The sequence below is a fragment of the Rhipicephalus sanguineus genome, chromosome 2 (genome assembly GCF_013339695.2).
Source record: "Rhipicephalus sanguineus isolate Rsan-2018 chromosome 2, BIME_Rsan_1.4, whole genome shotgun sequence".
Classification (NCBI taxonomy): domain Eukaryota; kingdom Metazoa; phylum Arthropoda; class Arachnida; order Ixodida; family Ixodidae; genus Rhipicephalus; species Rhipicephalus sanguineus.
In genome coordinates this window covers 208680782-208702254 of record NC_051177.1, presented here as the reverse complement: position 1 = coordinate 208702254, position 21473 = coordinate 208680782, and the positions used below count along the sequence as shown (strand labels likewise).

The window sequence follows — 21473 nt, the reverse complement described above, 5'->3', positions numbered from 1 at the left end:
GTAAAATTTTACGTAGCGGCGCCCAAAGCTACTGCGGATTTGTATTTGCCGCCATGCCGCGGGCCGGCGAGTCTGAAAGGTGCGCTTGTGCGGCCTGGACACGGGAGGTTCCATGTGAGCGCGATGCAGGCCAGGTGGGCGTTCGCGTGACGCTATGTCTGCAGCCTGCCGATATGCCAAGACGCGGAGAACGAATACAGTGATTTGCGAGAAGGCGACCACTGCCATATTTCGCATAAAGCATGACAAAAGCAACACCGACTGCTCCCAGCGACTAATGGTACGTAAGAGTGCTATCCGCTGCTGAGTCCGTCGTTTCGTGTGAAAGCGCGCCGTGCAGCCTCGTCAAAATAAAGATGTTGCCGTGACAAGGGCGCCTAGATGTTCTAACGCGATAGAGTTAGAGCGCACGCTCGAAGAAATACAAGTCTCTGTCAAAATTAGAAAGAAATCGCCAGTTTCTTTTTTTCGATCTTTTTGTCGCTGATTTGTTCCTGCGAAAGCTTCTTTAAATCAGGTAGGCGGCCAAGTTAGTTTCCTTAATTCGGACTGATGACATCATTAACCCCTATTTGTACCTGCCAGGGAACGAAAACTTCTTTGATCTATGGGGAAAGTAGCAAGATCGGGTTTCGTAAGATCGGGATTTAACTGCACTAAGCAAGCTCAGGACAGTTCTTTCGTGAAACCTAAGCAAAATGATAGGGCTTCCCACCGAAAGTACTTACGGAAACCCTGGCTCTAGTGTCTGTTATTCACGGGATCCGCAATAACTGAGGTTCAGCCAGCCTGAGAATGATGGTACATGACTACTTTCGCAGCATTTAATTAGACACCTGTGACTTGTCTAAAGATTCGATGTAACCGGCTACTTCGCCCGCGAACTGCGTATGTGAACAGGCCTAAAAATTATTTCCGGAACGTTTTTGTGGACTTAAATGATAGGTATATTACTTGCGTATACTCGCAATCCCTCGACTTGTGCCTCCATGCCTTCGCTGTGTTTGTGCAGTGCCCTGCCGCTGGGTGCTCACGGCTTTCCTGTTCAGCGGTTTGCTACTCGCGTACGCCCTGCGCTTCTCCCTGAGCGTCGCGCTGGTCGCTATGGTCAACCAGACGGCGAATGCGCACGACTTTGGACCCGTGTTCGCCGTCCAGCCAACATCTGCCGCCGCCGCCGTCCCTGCAGCGGCGGCTGAGCCCAGTGCGCTGCATGTCAACGAGACTGGTGCGGCCACCGACATACCCAACATCGTCACCACAACAGCGCCACATTACTCCCGAGTCGCCGGTTTCGGCCAGTGTCCCGCACCTGTCCAGCAACAAGATGTCCACAAGGTGAGTTGCCTCAAACTTACAGCATTCGGAGGCTTGTTCAGAGGTCCTTGCCGCAAAAACCTCTGTAGAGTGGTAGCACTGGAATCGTTCATTTGCCATTAATGTCACTAGACAGCACACATAGATTTGCCTGGTGGCCTTGATCGTAGCTTCAGGGTTTCTTATTTTATTTTTTATTTTTTGTGTGCCTATGTTATGATAAATTGCGCTTGAGGTTTCTAAATTTCTGAGGAGCTGTACTTTCCCAAGCATAGAAAAGGAAATAAGTCACTTCGCCCCAGTGGCGTAGCCAGGGGGGGGACACACCGGTCCTATGCCCCCCCCCCGAATTTTTTTTGCCATGGCATACACATGACACTCGACCACATCCCCCCCCCCCCCCCCGAAAAAAATGTCTGCCTACGTCCCTGCTTCGCCCTTTTGCATCGTCAGTGGAGCGGCCAGCAGCTCGGCGTGTGATGTCTGTGGCAGCAAAGAAAAATATCCAGCCTTTCTTTCCCCTCTATTCACTATATCTGATTTGAATCAGAAAGCCAGTTTCTCTCTCCAACGCGCTGCGAGGAATAGAACAACACAACAGTTGGGGTTTTACGTCCCAAAACCACGATATGATTATGAGGGACGCCGTAGTGGAGGGCTTCGGAAATTTCAACCACCTGGGTTTCTTTAACGTGCACCTAAATCTAAGCACACGGGCCTCAGGCATTTTCGCATCCACCGAAAATGCAGCCGCCGCGGCCGGGATTCAATCCCGAGACCTTCAGGTCGGCAGTCGAGCACCGTAACCACTAGACCCAGGGGCGTAGCCAGAAATTTTTTTCGGGGGGGGGGGGGGGGGTTCAACCATACATTATGTATGTTCGTGCGTGTGTTTGTATGTGTGTATGTATATATATGCAAGCAAAATTGAAAAATTTCGGGGGGGGGGGGGTTTGAACCCCCCCAACCCCCCCCTTGGCTACGCCCCTGACTAGACCATTGTGGCGGGATGCGAGGAATAGACGATCGGTCGCTTTCGCTTCAGGTGTTATTCGAACACTCGTCCCCGTCGCTCGTCTGTCCACATGGCAATCGAGACACGTTGGTGCTTCCTTAGGATAACTGGCATGTCCGAATGCCTTTGACTGAAAGACACAGTTCCGCATGCACGCGTCCATTCACCGCTCCTCCACTGCCCCCTTCTGTCTTTTAACACGAAAGTGTTTTATGCCGGAGTCCACCACGGCTCCACTGACGCATTTCCGTCACGGATATGACGTTGTAAAATATAAAGACTAACAGTGGGCAAAGAAAAAAAACCAGAAGAAAAGTTCCGGCACCGGGGATCGAACTCGCGACCCCTCCTCCATAGCGCGCAGCCCGAAACGATTCGGCCACGGACGGCACGCTCTTCGCAAGGCTAACGGCGAGCAATTTATATACACCATTTGCCGGTGGCGATACTCAGAGATCCGTGTTACAGTGTGTTTTCGTTATCAGTAGCGAGATGGCGCGAAGTTAAAAGTCGCCGCCGTTCCTACCATGGAGGAAGGAAAAATAAGGAGAGGCCCTGACGTCACATTCGTGAAGCCTCCACATCGCAAACACCCGCATCGCCTCCTAGCGAAGGAGCCTCGAAACATTTCGCGATTTCCGCCGTGTCGTTTGCAAGCGCATGCGCGATTCGAGCCTTTTTTTTTTTCGCCGTGCAAGCGGCGCCGCGGCGCCGTCGATTCACGCGTGCTGCTCCTGTGTGTGTGTGTGTGTGTGTGTGTGTGTGTGTGTGTGTGTGTTGTGTGTGTGTGGTGTTGTGTGTGTTGTGTGTGTGTGTGTGTGTGGTGTGTGTGTGTGTGTGTGTGTGTGTGTGTGTGTGGTGTGTGTGTGTGTGTGTGTGTGTGTGTGTGTGTGTGTTGTGTGTGTGTGTGTGTTGTGTGTGTGTGTGTGTGTGTGTGTGTGTGTGTGTGTGGGTGTGTGTGTGTTGTGTGTGTGTGTGTGTGTGTGTGTGTGTGTGTGTGTGTGTGTGTGTTGTGTGTGTGTGTGTGTGTGTGTGTGTGTGTGTGTGGTGTGTGTGTGTGTGTGTTTGTGTGTGTGTGTGTGTGTGTGTGTGTGTGTGTGTGTGTGTGTGTGTGGTTGTGTGTGTTGTGTGTGTTCTTTAAAAAAGCTACGCAATGCCCAGCTGTCGCGCATGGTTGCGTATACCCCGTGCAAATCGCGTGCACTGCGGAAAGTACCGGGTCTTACTTTTCATGTGTACGTACACGTTCGCTTCATTGCTGATCACTAATGCATGGTATTCGCATGCGAAGCTCTCGGATGTGCGCTCTGTTGCTTCTTACTCATTGTGTCAACTCAGAACACACGTGAACTTTTGTTTTTGGCGTCTGACGCGCCGTACATAACATGCGCCGAAGGCATCGTACGTTTTTAGAGGCTGTGTCGTTCAACGAAAGGACAATAAACTTATGTTGTTATCGGACTACGTGATGTATGTATTGTGCGTTGTGCGCTCGCTGCGTGCTTGTTGTTGTGTGCGTACTGGGATTACAAACTTTACGTACACGATCGCGTACAGAATACAGCGGTGTCCTCTTTTCGACGTGAAGTTACGTCAACTATAGGTTGGCGTTGCGCCGAATTGCTACTGCGCTCACTCCATATACACTAACCGCTAACCCAGCAACAGATCGGGAAATCGGGCTACGCGAAAGGGAAGGCTTAACGCCCAGCAGAACGCGTAAGTCACTGTTTGGTGAGTTCGAATACGATGATGCAGGGGCTGAACGTTTTTGATCACGGCACGTACCGGTATTCTGTACTGTTGCACAAAAACGCTCCACGAAGAATTTCAGCACGCAGCGTTCGGGCCTGCCACGCACGAACAGCCTGGTAAACGTCTGCTTACAACATTTTACTGCGTGCGAACCGCACAATACGTGATAAGTTTACGCCGGGACTACAAATCTGCGCAGAAGCTAACCACCGCGGAGAGCACGCCGCGGGGCGTCTGCTGTTTTGTTTGCCCCATACCGGTTTGTTTGCCCCATAAATCTGACGTCACTTCCGCCACATTTTTCGCAATGCTTGAAATACGATAGGGCCTCTCCTTAGTATTCCTTCCTCCATGGTTCCGACGAGCTCCGCCTCTACAGGGCGTGGTCGCTCGTGCGTGCGCTTATCTCGTGATCGCGGAGGTTCGTACGTCTTGAGTTGAGAGCACGAAGGTCACTTGGCCCACTGTTGCGGCCGCTTTTGCGACAGGAGCGCGGTGCTCACGCAGAAATAAGTTACAAATGTGACAGTTCGCTCTCATCTTGTGTATGTTCGTTCCGTGCGTCCTTTCTGCTTGAGCAGCGCGTTGCAAGTTTCGAGCTGCTTGCCGTTCTTAGCGTGACATTACAATTTGTTGCTGTAGCATTCATTCCTTCGCCCTTGGGGTGAAAGAATGCACAACAAACGCTCAACTACATCAGTGAAGACACGTTTCACTTTCGTGTTATATCGATTCCTATGACAGAGGGATCAGCCATATTTTTTTGTTATTCCAATTTCCCTGTTACACAGCGTAGCGTTTTTCTCTTCAATGTGCCGGCCTCCTGCCTTTCACTTCCCTTCCTACAGGTAAAAATATATTGTTTAAAATGATAAAATTGAGGAATCACCAAGTTATTTGAAGAAAAAGTTTACGCAGGTGTACGTACGACACAATAGAGTGGCTCAAGTGAACACTCGCAGCTTTCTTTGTAGTCACAATCCCCCTTACAAAAACATTCGTGTTTAACAAACAAAACAATGTGGTATTTGTGGCGCCAAGCAGCACCAGGTGGTTAGTCAGTGTTTTTATTTTGTCCGGCCAAGCCCGCTCTTCTTATGCCAGAAGCATCCCTTTGCTGTTTGATGTATAGCACTGAGCCTCTTCAATAGTTCCTCGCTGACAGTCCCGAAGTTCTCGAGACACTGCAGACGCAACTCTCATTGGTTGAAGGCCCCAACTTAGGCAGTAAGGAACCGTCATTGACGAATAGTCCAAGTGTTTATTACTCGCCACGAGCACGCACTTCAATACAAGCCTCGCTGCCTTATTTGTACAAGCTCACGCCTGAACGGTTGCCGTAGCAGCCTGGCATGTTGAAGAAAGAATACTCGCATATTAAAAAGTGGGTGGCTTTTATTAATTGCGTGCTTCTAGAACAGATCATTGGCGTCGTCGCAACGTACTTTTTTTTCACGTGCTGGGATTTGCAAGAATGCTGGGAATATTTTTTCTTTAAGTTCAGCGAGACAAACTGAAATCATTTCAGTTATAAAAACTACGTGTGACACCACCTAAAAGACTTGAATAATCACTCCACGTTTTAATGCTGCACCAGCGCCGGGTGAAGTCGGTGTATCCAGCAGCGTCACTTTCAAGCATTTCGCCGGCTCTGCTAAAGCTTTGGAGATATCTGCTTAACGGAGGCGCTTAGAAGGTTCTTCTGCCATTCGCTTTTTCTCGGGCATGCGAATCGCACTTCGCGAGTAAGGGTCCACGCATAGCAGGCGTCTGCGAGGCCCTTAGGACCCGTACGCGCTTCCTTCTTCCGCAAACAAATTCGCTCTCGGTGCGATTGAAACACATATACTCGCCGGCGGTGTGTTCGCGTGCGTGCGAGTGAACGCACGAGATTTCTTAGGAAACGCGTGAGAATCGGAATAAAGCGCGAAAACGCTTGAAAGGCCGGTGATCTTAGGGGAAAAAAAAGTTGAGAAGGGGCGTCTCCAGCGACCGGGTCGCTTCGACGCGCGAGAAAAAAACTGCGCTTCGCAGGCCATATGTTTTTTGGGGCAGCAGTTTTCTAGTTTTCTTGGCGGAGGCCCGAGCTTGGCTGCCCGTGAAGGCGCACTGACCGTGAGGATGAAAAATAAACACACCCATAACATCGAGTGGTATAAGTACCGCGAAAACTGGCTTGCTCTCTTTTACGGCTAGATGGCCGTGATCTTACCCATTGCGGAATAAAACGAAACCAGACAACAAGTGAATAAAACGAGACATCCAGCAGACTCGTCGTACATCTTGGGAGCTGTGCGTAATGAATCTGTAGTCGACCGCATTAATTAAATGCTTTGCCGCCACGATGACGAACCAAGACGCCAAGATAAATCGAATTTTCTGGCGTCAGACCGCAGGCCATCTAAGGACATTATTGAGCCCATGGCCAAGAAAGGCGCCGAAAAAAAAAATGCGCTTTATTAAAATTTAAAAGTTGATGAAAAAATTGGCACTGTTCGGCATTGTTAGTTCTTAAAGCATTCTTGCTATTTTATTGCCACTGTGTCCATCTAATTGATTGTTGCTTATGCTGCGTTATGTTGATTATTATGTTATGTACATACGTCATAATGCCACCGATTCATTTGAGAGTTCAGGGTTACGTGGAATTGTTATCATAATTCTTACGATTTGCTTTTGTCGTAACGTCTTGGTGTTACGTTACTAGGGACGTGACAACAAGGTTCTCACATTGTTGATTTTTATCCAACCAGAAGGCGCAACTTCGTTATTATTTCGTGTTCCTCTTGTGACCTCGTGTTCCTTTTGTATAACAATGTCTTTTATGAACTCTGAATGAATGTTCAGAAATAGCTACACACCAAGTAGCACGTGTGGGACGAATGAATCAAAGAAATCAAGCAAATCAAGTAGGATGAAGGAGAAGAAAAAATGGAAGGCAGGGAGGTAGATTAAGCCTGATTGGCCAGCCTGCGCTGGAGCAGAGGAAACGGGAAGACAGCGTTAAGAGAAGACGCGAAGGTCAATGTACTTTAGCGATGTGTCTCACGCGACGTTATACATATGTACTGTTGTAGCGGAATAATAAATTTGTTAAGCAGAACAGCGATGTCGTCATTGTAACTTGTCAGTTTACAAGTGCCAAGAGTGCTCTGTTCGTACATTGTTCGTTTGACGGCAGTCACGTGAATGTGTATTTTAATAGACATGCAAATTCTAACATTTCTTACAATGTTGAGGCGTTCTTATTCGTTCTATTTTTCTACGCATTTATTGCAGCTTATCTTTCTCCGCTCTTTATCTCATGTGCGCACGTTCAATAGCTTCGTCTCTCTTTAACAATAAATATTGCGAGTCAGCCTAGTTGGAATATACTCATCTTGACAATATTTGCGCTAAAAGACAGGGACAATGCGCGCGTCCTTGTGGTGCTCTTCTTTGTCCTGTGCGCAAATATTCTCAAGGTGAATTTAACTTTCTTCTTCTTTAACTGCTTGCACGTTAAGCGCGTTTGCGATAGTCGATTGGTTTGCTTGGCCTCTCGCTCATTTCACTCGATTTCGCATTCTCTCTTTTTTTTTATTTCACTCCCTCCCTTCTCCACCTCCCAATTCCATCTTCCCTTTATTCGTATTACGCTTCTTTTCTTCTTTTGCTACTTGTTCACTGAAGTCGTCCGTATGTCGACGACTTGACCAAATCTCATCATGGTTCGTACATTTGAGTCCAATAAGTCCGTATTCATTGATCAGCAGTGCGCGCTGCATAGCGAATGCGGGACACTAAAAAATTACGTGTTTTAGTGCTTCACAGGAGCCACACGACGCACATAACGGACTGTCAGATAACGGACGATGTGCCAACGTGGGCGCATCGACATCAAATGGTGCTATAGCTGCCAAACACCAATACACATTGTACAAGCTCTCATATATCGCTACACAATAAGCACTGCTTCTGTGAAGGCACGTTTCACTTTCGTGTTATCAGCGATGTTTTTCATTGTGCGCGATAGCAGTTACAGACACTGGCGGCGGCGGACAGCTACGCCACCGATATCGGCTGTTGTTATCTTATAACCGCTTTCGGTGTAAGATCAGCTTCTGAGGCTAAGCGAGGTTCCCTTATTTCTTTTTCTGATGGGCACGTCTGTTGGACTTCACGCAGCGTGCGCAAGTGCAAGCCGTAAGAGTTCCAAACAAATTTCTGCGAAGATTAAAGTGGGCTGATTACGCTATAAAAATTGAGCCATTTCGCTCGACCGGTGATGTACAATAACTAAAATGAATACTCCAAATACGCCTCGAAATATTCGCCGTAAGCGGTGGTTTCTGCGTAGCGGTAACTGTGCCCAAGCGGCACTGGCCATACCGGCTGAAGTACAGCGCTTTAGTGATGATGAGCCCGCGTGCTCGTCAAAAGTGCAAGGCGAAGACACTATACATTATAAGGAAGGGCCCTACGTCACGCAGCCAGTGTTCGCAATCAATCGTACCGTGTTGCCGCTCCCTTGAACATTTCACGGCGCTGCGCCTAAGAAACTCGGCACGTCACGCGGCCTACAATGCTTTGCACGCGGAAGATAGCGGGGTTCGGGAAGAGAAACTTTAGTTTGTGCTACTCTGATAATTCAATACAAGTTCGCTGTATTAATTAAGTGAGGTCACGAAAATGGCGCCGCCATAATTGATAGTGGACAGCGGCAAGAAGCTGCTCTTTCGTGCCGGAATGAGCTCCTGTAGGAGAGCCACTGACCTGCTTGGTGTGTAATGAACGCGGAAGCGTTTGCCCGTGTGACAGGTGTTAGCAGCGCTTTCAAGCGGCGTGAGCAGGAGGAGCTGTGTAATGTGATACTATGCGAGATTTCACGGCCACCGGGCGTGTACATCTAAACCTGCACTCTACATTTGCCATTATGAATAGAATCCGAAGATCGGTTGCTCCACGCGTTCACAGTAAGCGAGCTCCTTGCCGGCAGCGGGTCAGTGACACGCAAAGCCGGCGAGTCACATCTCGTGCTTTAGCTCTTGCTATTTGGATCGGCACGTAGCCACCCTGCGTCGCCGCCTCTGCGCAATGTTTGGTGCGTGCCCAGATGGGCCCCGAGCGATGCCTGCGCGTGGACGCCCGCTCGGTCCGCTTCCGCGCCGGCTATTACGCGCACGCATGACTTCGCGGAAAGGCGGAAGCTGCGCATTCGAGTTCACACGCTCGCCGCTTTTCCCGCTGGCCGGACGGCAGCCGACTCGCCGTGTGAAACAGCGGGCACGCCCGCATGCTAGCCCGTGCCTTCCCGACCCTAAGTATACTAGGTTCCAATGACACTCGTAGTCCCACAGCCTGACTATTGCTCCTATTGGTCGTAAGGTTTACTGCTTCTGCCTGAAAAACAATATTAAAGTTATGGAAGCTTCGCGCTAGAGGTGCCAAGTCCTGAAGGAAGAGAGGAGCCGGGTGGTTTTCCTGGTTTCGTTTTTATTTTCACTTTCCTTCTCCTCTTTCTTTTTCTTTCCCTCTGTTTCTTCTATCCCTCTTTTGTATCTACTTCTGTCTACTTCTTTCTTTCTCTCTCTATCTACAGCAAGAGCTCGTTAATTCGGATTTCACGGGACCGCAAAAAATGCCTTAATTAACCGAATGCAGGATTATCGAAAGTATAAAGAAAACGATAAACGAGTGTCTATTACATCAATGCAATTTTATTCTCTTTCTGAATATGTAAATCCAGCACTTATCTTGCATAAGAGCAGTGTGTAAAAGCCGCCGTATACGTCATTCGCGACTTCGTTCACAATGTGACTGCGGCTCAAGAGCCCCGTGTCTTATGCCGAAACGTACTCTGAGCCCACCCCTTATTACGTACCACCACCACCAACACCACCACGCACATATACTTTTTTTTCGCCGAAAACAATGGTCGGCAACTGATCATTCGTCCATCACAATGTAGCAAGCGTGTTTTATTTCAGCTTGTGGACCAGGGCTGAAGCTCTTCATCTTCAACAGCTTCCGCAATGGTTGAGTTTTGTGGCATTGGGCGCGCATTGCCGAAGTGAAAACGAAGTTACTAAGTGCCGGATCCGCTGTGGACAAAACCGTGATCGCTAAAGACCTGGTCATATAGCGTCCACGCAGTTCTGAAAGCACGCGTGCGGCCTTCGTCCAGAGTCGAAGTGATATGCTGAGCACCGCATCTGCTGCTGAATAACCGTGGCTCGCTAATGCACACTCATGGACGACGACTACGCAGTTCTGAAGGCACGCGGCGAGCACGCAGCGAGAACGAAAATTTGACCCCAGTCGCTAAAAAGTCGATCACAGATAGCGCCGACGCATTTCGCGTGCGCCGAGTAAAATCGAAAACGAAATAAGTTTCCCGTAGCCAGGGGCGTAGCCAGAAATTTTTTCCGGGGGGGGGGAGGGTTCAACGATACTTTATGTATGTTCGTGCGTGTGTTTGTTTGTGCGCGTGTATATATACGCAAGCAAAACTGAAAATTTTCGGGTGGGGGGGGGGGGGGGTTTGAAACCCCCCAACCCCTCCCCCCCTGGCTACGCCCCTGCCCGTAGCCGTTGAAGCCTTGGTCGCCATCAACGCGATTGTGGTAAGATTTTGGATGGCGACCGCACCTTTCTGAAGACTTTCGGCCGTTTCGGTTGTTCGCGAACGCGGTTTTTGCTCCTTTGCGTCGCACACTTGAGCCGGTTCGTGCCGGGTGGGCTTCGAGGATCCTCTGGATTAACTGGGTTGCGGTCAAATATGACCGAATTAACCAAAGTTTGATCTTATTAAACAATACATATGTTGCCCGGGACCAGAGAACACGTCCGAATTATTCTAATTAACGAGGGTTGAATTAACAACCTTGTACTTGTTCATTTCTCTTTCTCGTTTTCTCTATCTTCATTTCTCCTTGTTCCCTTTCTTTCTCTCCCTCTATGCTTCTTTCTTTCCTTGTTTCTCTTTATTTCTCTTTCTGCCTTGCTCTCTGTCTCTTCCTCTTTCTTTATATGTTTTTCTATGGCTTTCTATCTGTTTATTCCCGTTATTTCTCTATGTTTTTCACGTTCTCCCTCTCTGTTCGCTGTTAAAAAACAATGTAAACGTCTGAAGTATCGCGCATGCTGCACTTGCGAGAGACACCTATTAAAGAAAACAGGATGATGGCCTGGTGCGTAGCATGAGAGAACTCTGCAGAGACAATTACAAACATTTTTATATAATCTCACACTATACACTTCAAATTAGATCTGAAAATATTGCTTACCTGAAGCCTTGCGATTAAACTTGAGTAAAGCACAGAGACCGGAAAGTTGTTGGAGCACAAACAGAGGACAACGAGAGCTGTGTGTGGGCAAAAAGGATAAGAAATGCATGCGCGAGATTAGTGCGCAATAAAGCGTCTCTCAGAGAATGGAAGCCGCCAGGTATCTGCAGCCCGTGCCACGAGTTCGAGAACGACTGACAGGCAATTCGGCCAGACATTGAAGTCCGTCACCCAAAAGTGAAAAGCGTTTGGCCCTTGTCTGTCCTGTTGTCGCGCGAAAAGTTTGCGCTGACCTCAAAACTAACTTAGAACTTGAACTAACTTATACAACTAAGTAGTACTAACTACCAACTGACAACAACTAAGTCATAATTTACAACTGCAAAAGCAGTGCAATTTGTTAATGGGACTGTCTACCGTCATTCATCGCTTTCCTGTTTTGTACCGCAATAGAAAGCGTACCGTCTGAAGTGTCCAACCTTGGGCCTGTTTCTCTGGAAAGTGAGCAGAAATTTTTAAAACAGAATTTTTTGATCTGCGTTCGATTTTCTTCGACTAGCGTGAAACGTGCCCACAACACTGGCTGGTGGACGCGATGACGATTGTAGTACCGGTAAAAATTAAAACCGAAAGCACTTGTGATTTTTGTAGGATTACTTTATTTTCGCTGAACACTATTGTAATGAATGTAACAGTCCTTTTCAGCGTGCTAGCGGTTAAATAATGCCTTAATATACGATTACAGAACACTTGTTTTTCTGTAATCGCAGTCTATGCGTTTATTTTAGCACTGCTGCCGCAATCCAAGCCAAGTCGATTCATCAAAAAGAGACAATATATCCGTGCCTTCACAGCGCAGCACATGTGAGACATCCTAACAACAATACAGCGGCACAGTACGACCAGCGTGGAGAGCTGCATGCCATAGCGCATGAGTTGAAGTAGGCCCCGCCACGGTGGTCTAGTGGTTATGGCGCTCCGCTGCTGACCCGAAGGTCGCGGGATCGAATCCCGGCCGCGGCGGCTGCATTTTCGATGGAGGCGAAAATGTTTGAGGCCCGTGTACTTAGATTTAGGTGCACGTTAAAGAAATTCCCGGAGCCCTCCACTACGGCGTCTCTCATAATCATATCGTGGTTTTGGGACGTTAAACCTCAGATATTATTATTATTATTATTGAGTTGAAGCAGAAGAAATCGAAGACGGCGCCGCAAGCAGCGCCACCGGGCGCCTTTTTGGATGCGTGAGAAAAAAAAAGGGCATAAAATTACTCTCTGACGCATCCGAAAGGTGCCTGAAGTGCGTAAAATACAATTTGAAGTTATACATGTTTCTTTTTAAGCAAAATTAATCTAATTTCGAGGATTTCTTGTCATACCAGTGGATAGAACCACATCGCCGTTGGGTGACGCTAACGGTCCTTCTTTCACGATTTTCAACATCAAGTTAAAGATATAATTCCTTTTTTATGGGGCAAAAACATGCTCGTTGCCGCCGATGTGACGAACGATCTTCTCATTTTCACCACAATCAGAAAAATTTTTCCGAGCGGTAGACATTCCCTTTAAGTGTATTTGAAACGTTTTACAAACATTTACTCACCATGGTAGTTTAGCAGGTTAGGTGTCGCGCTGCTAAGCTCAGCTAGGGTTGGTGGTTCGACTCCCGGCCACGGCGACCGTATTTCGATGGGTGCGAAATGCAAGAACACCCGTATACTGAGGTGCACGTTAAAAACCCCTGGTGGTGAACATTAGTCATCTACTAATACAGTAAATGTTAGTTAATTCGGCCCTCGTTAATTTGGAAAATCGGATAATGCGGACGTGTTCACTGGTCCCTACCAGCATATGCATTGTGTAATTGCATCAAACTCTCTTTAATTCGGTCACAATTGACAAAACCCGGTCATTTAGGACGATCCTCGGAGCGCGCCGAGCGTGAAGCGCCGCAATCATGCGACGCAAGAAAAAAAAAAGGGGGGGGGGAGGCGTTCGAGACAACCGAAACGCGGTGGCGCTGTGCGCATCGCTATCTTCATCAGTTGGCGACCACTGTTTTGACTGCATGCGGATCCGGCACTCAGCAGCTTCGTTTTAACTTGATGCAATGCGCGCGCAATGTCACAAAACTCAAACATGGCGGAAGCTGTTGAAGATGAAGAGCTTTGAGCCGCGGTCGGTATGCTGGCATAAAACTCGTTTGCTACATCGTCATGGACGAACTATCAGTTGCTGGCCATTTTACCTGCGAAATAACTACCGTCATGTGCGCGTAGGGAGCAGGGGTTACGTAATAAGCGAGGGGTGCAGAGCACGTCTCGTGCTAATTAATTAAAAACGGGAGTTTGGCGCCGTGTTCGCATTGAGAACGAAGTCGCAGGATGACGAAAATTGCTGCTTTTACACTGCCCTTATGCACACTAAGCACAGGGTTTGCGTATTCCTCAAGAAAATGAAAGGATACTGATGTAACAGACATTTGTTTATTCTTTTCTTGATACTTTTGATAATTCGGCACTCAGTTAATTCGGACATTTTTACTCTAATCATATTGTGGTTAAGGCACCCCATATTGCACACCTGCACATGAAGCTAAGCTGAAGTGCGGTAGGAGTTGTTGCTGACCTTATTTGAAGGAAACAAAACTACAGATAACGAATTCTAGGTTTCAGCACTTATGCAGTCACATTAATTCAATTACAATCTATATCTTTCGGTGGTTCCCCTAAGCCTTGGATATTGGTTTCAAAAGCAAATCACAATAAATGCGGCAGATTCCATCAATGACAATGTATCGATATGGCGAATAATCAATGGGGTATTTGCGAGAGCTACTATATCGACAGTCAGCTTCCAAAACACCGTTGTAGGTCGCCGGAGTCCGGCTCCGCCAATCTCTTCCTGCTCTTTGTTCGTTCAGTGATATCGATTCTTGTTGCGCAACCGAGGCCACCCGATATGCGCTGCACGTTTTCGAGCACGATTGATAAGCAAATTGGGATACGGCGAGCGAGTCATACGTTAGCGTCAGCCAGACAATAAAGCACAGAAAAAAACACCGTTGTCATCGCCCCATCTGCAGACCGAGACGTGGCCGCTGTGACCGTCTGGGCTACGTCGCCGTGTGCAACGCGATAGCGTCGGTGCTTACGAGCACTGAATTGCCTGTTGTGCTCCCGGCTCTGTCTTGTTTGCTCGGCACACACGTTCATGTGTGTGTTTACACAGACACGCTTTCACAAACATCTCTTTGCCTGGCAACAAGGCAAGCGAAGTGCGACATACACACTGCTATCTCTGATGCACGTGAGGGCAGGACGTATCTGGCCTGCGCACGTGTGGACTTGTCCGTGGTCTGCCGAGAATGTGGCCACGAGACAATGCAGAACTCGGGTCGCGCGACGCTTGGCGTAAACACGCGGTACCGGATCTGGTCGGATGGAACTAGCGGTGGCATTTGTAGTATTTTGGTCGCCCGTGTTACTGCAATGTTTGTTCCGCCAGTATAGTTCGCTGTGAACCGTATGCGTACTGTTGCCTGAAACAGCAGTAATCCTTCCCTGTATCCTTGTCGTGTTACCATGCGTACTTCCGCTTTATAATCGTGTTGGCCGCAGCTGAAATTCGGGAACACCCTTCGAGCGACGGCGCTGGTTTCCCGATTCCTGTGTACACTGCATAGTTTGATGATCCGTTTACAGCCTCAATTCGACAGATGCCCAAAGAAGCGAGCTCTCACGCTTTCCTTTGGGCGCGATGAAAAAAACAGCATTCCCCGCGGTGTAAGAGTAGTTTATTGAATTTAACACACTAACAGCTAAAATATGTCGCAGGACTACTGATTTTAAAAGGGTGTAAACTTGAGCTTGTTCGCTTGTCTTCATAGCAGGGAACCGCGCAGATACACGAGACAAGAGAGACTGACAGGACTTGGCGCTGAGTCTCTTGTCTCGTGTATCTGCGCTGTTCCCTGCTATGAAGACTATTGATTTCTTTCGACCGCCGACGGAAGAAGTCTCAACAACCGAGCATGCAACCCACAAGGTTAATATTTAGGCCATCGAGACGGATGTAAAAAGCAACTTCATACTCAGCCCCAGACCGTCGCGAAGACACCTAGTCGGCGATGCTTTCGCATTATCTAACGCAACGCTGTGGCTTATCGTTCAAATAATGGATACCTCGTCTCCTCAAGCCAATGGCAAAATTGCGCTACGAGCCACAGAAGACCCTTGAAGGGAAACTAAAAGAAATAACATTTTATGTCTCAGTTAAAGATCAGTGCTAGAAAACGGTTAAAACATTCAGTGTTGTGTACAGCCGCGCTCTAGTAAGCGAGAAATTACGGTAAATGCAAGACACAATTTGCTCCACCAGTGGACATACTGGAACGGGCCTCAGTACAATTATTCGCAAGTACTCCTATGACAAAAAAGAACATTAATTGGATTACAAGACTGAACAGAATGAAATTTTTGCATTTCAGTCTGACTCATACAAAAAAGAAACTTCACCTTGCCCTTGAGAACGTGCTCCGCTCATAGGCCTCTTGTCGAGCAGTGCGGGCACGGAGAATGGTACGACAGAAGGCGGTTCTTGGAGGCGGGCGCTTTGAAGACACCACTAAAGCATGATTTTTTTTTTTTCAAACTAAAAATTTTCTTCACACAAGACAAGCGCTACGTGGTGTACGGAACGCTATTTAAACAATCCGCGTCGACTTAATATTTGCCTTTAGTGTCCGTTTAAGAGAGCACTCAAGGGTAACACCTAATTCAGTTAAGTCTGTTTTTATTGATTCTGTAATAGCATGTTCATTATCGAAGATGATGAAATAAAAGCCAATTTTATTCTAATATTCAGAAACTGCTCCACCGCTTTCAATGATTGTGGCGTCACATGTCTCATAGTATATTTCGAATTAATACATTTGCGGGTTCCGTAAAGGTCCTGGAAAGTTGCTATGCAAAGTCTCTGGCTATGTTAAAACACAATATAGTCAAATAATGTTTAATAGAGATAGTAATGGTTAGGCCTGACAAGGCGATCTGAAGATCCTTAAGGGGCTCTGCGACACATGTTAAACATGTCGTTTTCAACGCTTGTTCTGGTACTGTGGAATGCGCCGACATCGTTGCGCCAGTGGCATCACCGAAAAAGGAGCCGTTTTAATTTTATTTCACCGGATAAACTACCTTGATTTGGGACTACAGCGACACACATCGGCTATTTTTTATGGGAAGTGACGTTTCGTCATGTGACGACAAAGGCTGTGCGTTTTGATTGGCTTGACGCCACAAGTACCAGGTAATATTCATATGGTGCTAGCTAACATATTACTGAGCCCTAAAAAGGATAAAACCCCTTTTTTATGTTTTCTCAGAAACGAATCTTTTATTTTTATTTCACAATACTGCAGGCCTTTCTCGGGCCCATGCAGGAGTGGGTTGAACTGAAATACAGTTCATAAAATTTGAAAAAAATGAGACCATTTATACAGAGCAAAGAGTATGAGCGCATACAAAATGAACAAGGAACACGAACATTATGCAGTAAACCAGGTGTTCATATAAACAGCAAAACAGCATTATAATAGCTGTGCAAGCTAGAGGGCTACTATATGAAATACTAATGACACCAATTATTTTGTTCCATTTAATTCAAAATTCTGAGTGTCACTAATGAATTCATCTACAGATGAGCAGTTTACAACATCAGCAGGCTGTGCATTCGAATGTGAAATGGTGTATGGAAATAAAGAATATTTATAAGTGTTATTATGACAGGGTTGTTGATGTATTGTCTTATCATGATTCCTCCGAGTTGAATGCCTGAATGGCGCACGAATGTATGTTGCTTGGGGTATTCGATAAGAGCCCTGATAAAGGAGGTATAAAAATTTGAGTCTAGAAACCATTCTGCGTTGCAGACGTGGTTGGATGTTAGCCCTGACACGCAAGTTCGTAATGGACGTTTGTCGCGAACACTCTGAATATAAACCGCAATGCTAGGTTCTGCATGCGTTCCAATTTATCGGTTAAATATTTCTGGTGTGGGGCCCATATCCGCGTACTCTAAAGCTGGCCTAATAAGAGTTTTATGTGCATTTGATTTAACGCTGGGAGGTGTGTTTTTTAGTTTTCTTCTCAAAAAGTGCAGCTTGCTTCTATAGAGCCTTTTGATATACGTTATTTATATGGCATTCCCAGTTCAATTTTGTCGTAGAAGTGACCCCGAGATATTTGACTTCATCGCACTTCTTAAGCGGGACGTTATTGATTGTGTACTGAAACTGAAGAGTTTTTTTTTTTTTTATGCGTCAAGGAAATACTACCTGTTTTAGTCGCATTTAGTTTCATCCCCCATTTGCTGCACCAAGTTTGTATCGAAGCTAAAGAATTGTTTAATTCTATTTGATCGTCCCTGCTATTTATTGTTGTGTACACTACGCAATCATCAGCGAATAATCGCATCTGTACAGGTGGATAAACGCATGATTGAATGTCATTGATGTAGATCAGGAACAGTAGGGGCGCAAGCACTCAACCATGCGGTACACCAGAGTAAATGTTAAGGTAATCAGACACACAATTATTCAGAGCTGTTCACTGCATTCTGTTTTCCAAATAGCTCTTTATCCATGAAACAGCTTTTGCGTGTATTCCAATGGCATTTATTTTAGGGGTGTGCGAATAGTGAAATTTCACCTCGAATCGAATTCGAATCGAATAGTGCCGAATAGTGGCCAAAAATATCGAATCGAATATAGAATCACACGAAATGTGTACCGCTAGTTACGGCAAGAAAGGGGAAAAATCAGGGATGCTACGTCGTGCAGACAGTTTTATTACGCATTTGTTCGGGAGTGGCTTTTGTTTTAGCTTTTATGGGCGCGCAGGCATGTTGAGAGAAGAGCCGCCATTCCAATCAGCAGCGCCACTTCTAACCTCCTAACGGCTAACAGGGGGGTATACGGTAGCTAGTTTCTTTTCCCCATGATCGCGCAGTACGGCTCATCTGACAACGGTAATGTGCTTCATCGCCATGGGTGCTCCGGGCCCAAAATCGGGCGCCCGTTCACAGCAGCGTTTTAACTGAGTGCCGGAAGGATAGGAGTTTCTGAACGAGTGGTCCGGTGCGGCAGTGGCGACTGCCCAGCGTGAACAAATTTTTAAATGCAAAGCCAATGACCGAGGGTTTCGCAGGCCAAAGTCAGGACGTTTTACTACGCTTGAGGAATACGCGACCGAACTACGCAAGAAGCCCGTGCCTTCGTTTCGGAAACGAAGTTGTGAAGGGCTTGACAGTTTTCTCATGTCTTTTTCTACGAGCGGAAATGACATATTCTAGTTTAAGGTTAGCATGGGCTCGCTTTTGAACCAGGATGTCAGTGAAAACTTTAACGAAAGGCCTACTGTAAAGACGTTAGCGCTAGTTTTCGCCAACCCACCCTAACCGAGATGCACCATTGGCCTTTGTCGCGTTTTAGATATTCGTCCTGTCGAATTATTCGAAACTTCGAATACTAGCTATTTGAAAGCCGAATCGAATTATTCGATTAGGTACTATTCGATTCGAATTCGAAGCTCGAATATTCGCACACCCCTAATTTATTTAGTAACTAGGTCTAGATGGGGGACGACATCAAATCATTTTGAGAAATCTAAAAAAATAGCATCAATTTGGTTTCTATCGTTTACTGCGTCAGCTATATCATTTCTGTTTTTAAATGCCTCGATGCGCGCGCCCCCGGGCGCACCGAGGCACTCTAGGTCGAAATGGTAATCAAACGATTGCCCCGCCATGGTGGTGTAGTGGTTATGGCGCTCGACTGCTGACCCGAAGGTCGCGGGATCGAATCTTGGCCGCGGCGGCTGCATTTTCGATGGAGGCGAAAATGTTTGAGGCCCGTGTACCTAGATTTAGGTGCACGTTAAAGAACCCCAGGTGGTCGAAATTTCCGGAGCCCTCCACTACGGCGTCTCTCATAATCATATCGTGGTTTTGGGACGTTAAACCCCAGATATTATTATTATTAATCAAACGATTATCTTCCGCGTTTTGCCTTTTGCGGCATTGGGCGATATCGGCCACATCGGCAACAGGGAAACACGCAACGCTCAGTTCGGCACAATACTGTCAACGAAAAAAGAAAAATTCTAAACGCTTACCAACTGACGCCTTCCGCGTCATCGGGCGGTAGCGTTTCGTCGGTGCCCTCGGAGCTATAGTGCACTAGAAGACTTATTCTAGTGATGACCTACTTCTGGTGTTTGTGAAATACTCGGAGCCATCGTCGCGTTGCGCGGGGCTAAGCGACGCTTTAATTTACGATGGCGGGTCCGCATACGCCACTACATGCAGGGCATTGCTACGTCCCAAAATCTCGCGTTCAAGGTTTGTTAGATCATACAGACTCATTGTGTGCACTACACGACAAACCATAGGACCGTCTGCTAGGCGACGCACGTGGGTCGTCGCAGCCATGGTTGCAACGGCGTCAAAAAGAGCGGTTGCAAGGCACTGTGTGAAGGCCACCATGAGGCAAGACTTCCGGTATGCCTCTATAAGAGGCGCGCAGTGATTGGTTGACGCATTTCCACGGTCTCTTCATCTATTCATATATGCAGATGACATCTGCATCTGGGCTTCGGGGGTGACGCGTCTCCACGTACGTGCCAGGCTTCAGAGAGCGGCTACACTGACGACAAAGTACCTTCAAGGACAGGGGCTGGAGCTGTCATCAGAAAAGTGCTCACTTGTTGTCTTCACGCGCCCGTATGGGCCCGTATGTAATTAAAATCAATGGCCATGACATCACTTATGAGAAGACCCACCGCTTACTGGGGTTCATAATCGATCGTGACCTGTCCTGGAGCCCTCACATCGCCTACATGAAGAAGAAACTGACCATGATCACCCACGTCCTAAGGTTTCGTGCTGGAAAATCGTGGGGTGCATCTGTGCGAGCGATGCTTCAACTTTATACCGTTCTGTTCCTCGGTTTCATGTGCTACAGCCTACCTGTGCTTTGTAAAACCCGAAGAACGAACGTACGTGCCCTCCAGTCGCTTCAAGCTCAAGCACTGAAAATATGCCTTGGCCTTCCGAGATGCACATCTACAGCAGCGACTCTCGTCAGCGCGCGTGACCATCCAATCACTACATACATACGCGTCGATGCTTTGAGAATGCACATCAGACATTTCGCTCGGATTCCGTCGCTCCACCTCGCCTCACTTTCTACATCTAAGCCGCACTCTGCGTTCAGCGGTACTGTAGCATCACATCGAGCAGTGATTCCCTCGAACTTCGCGCATGCAGAAAGACCGCCGTTACCATTGTGGTGCCTACACCCACTCGAAGCCCTTCTCACCATTCCCGGAATCCAAAAGAAGAAACAGTCGTCATATTTAGCCCTACAACAAGCCACACTACTGTACCTTCATGAGGAACACAGCGGACGCCTTCACATTTACACGGACGGTTCTGTCTCTTCTGCATGCTCAGCAGGGGCAGTATTTATTCCCGCGATGTCAATCACCATAAAATTCAAAACATCGCATTTGACATCATCAACGGCCGCAGAACTCGCCGCCATCCGTGCAGCACTAGGATTTTTAATTGAAGAACCTTCGCAAGCTTGGTCCATCTTGTCTGACTCCAAGGCGGCTTTTCAATGTCTTATGTCGCCATTTAGTTATGGACCTAATGAGCAGTTAGTCGCTGCTATAAGGCTCCTTCACCACCATGCAGTTGAGAAACAACACAACATAGCGTACCAGTGGATACCGGGTCATTGTGGTATATACGGTAACGACCGTGCGGATGAGGCCGCCCGATCTGCACATGACAGTGACCACTACGCAGATATACCGTTCTCCAGAACCGACGCAGCTACAAGACTCCGTTCGCTGGCACGTGAACTCACACTTGCCCAGTGGAACTCGGCGGAATTCACCAACGCTCGTCTACACAGCTTGGATCCCAATCTCCAGCTCCGTCTTCCGTCAGGAATATCGCGAGCTGAGGAGACGCTTCTGTGCCGCCTGCGGCTTGGCGTGGCATTCACGAATGCCTACTCCTGTCTGATTGGAATGGCCAACAACTCTACAT

General features: G+C 47.5%; 1 protein-coding gene across 3 annotated transcripts in view; it reads left to right on the top strand.

The window, feature by feature from the left end:
• LOC119384031 (sialin) overlaps nucleotides 1–21473 on the top strand; it is a 104936-nt gene that overhangs the window by 30519 nt on the left and 52944 nt on the right. For all 3 annotated transcript variants that reach the window (XM_049412741.1, XM_037652322.2, XM_037652321.2), the window contains one exon: nucleotides 1013–1338. In XM_049412741.1, the coding sequence (XP_049268698.1) occupies nucleotides 1013–1338 (326 nt within the window). The remainder of the gene's footprint in view (nucleotides 1–1012; nucleotides 1339–21473) is intronic.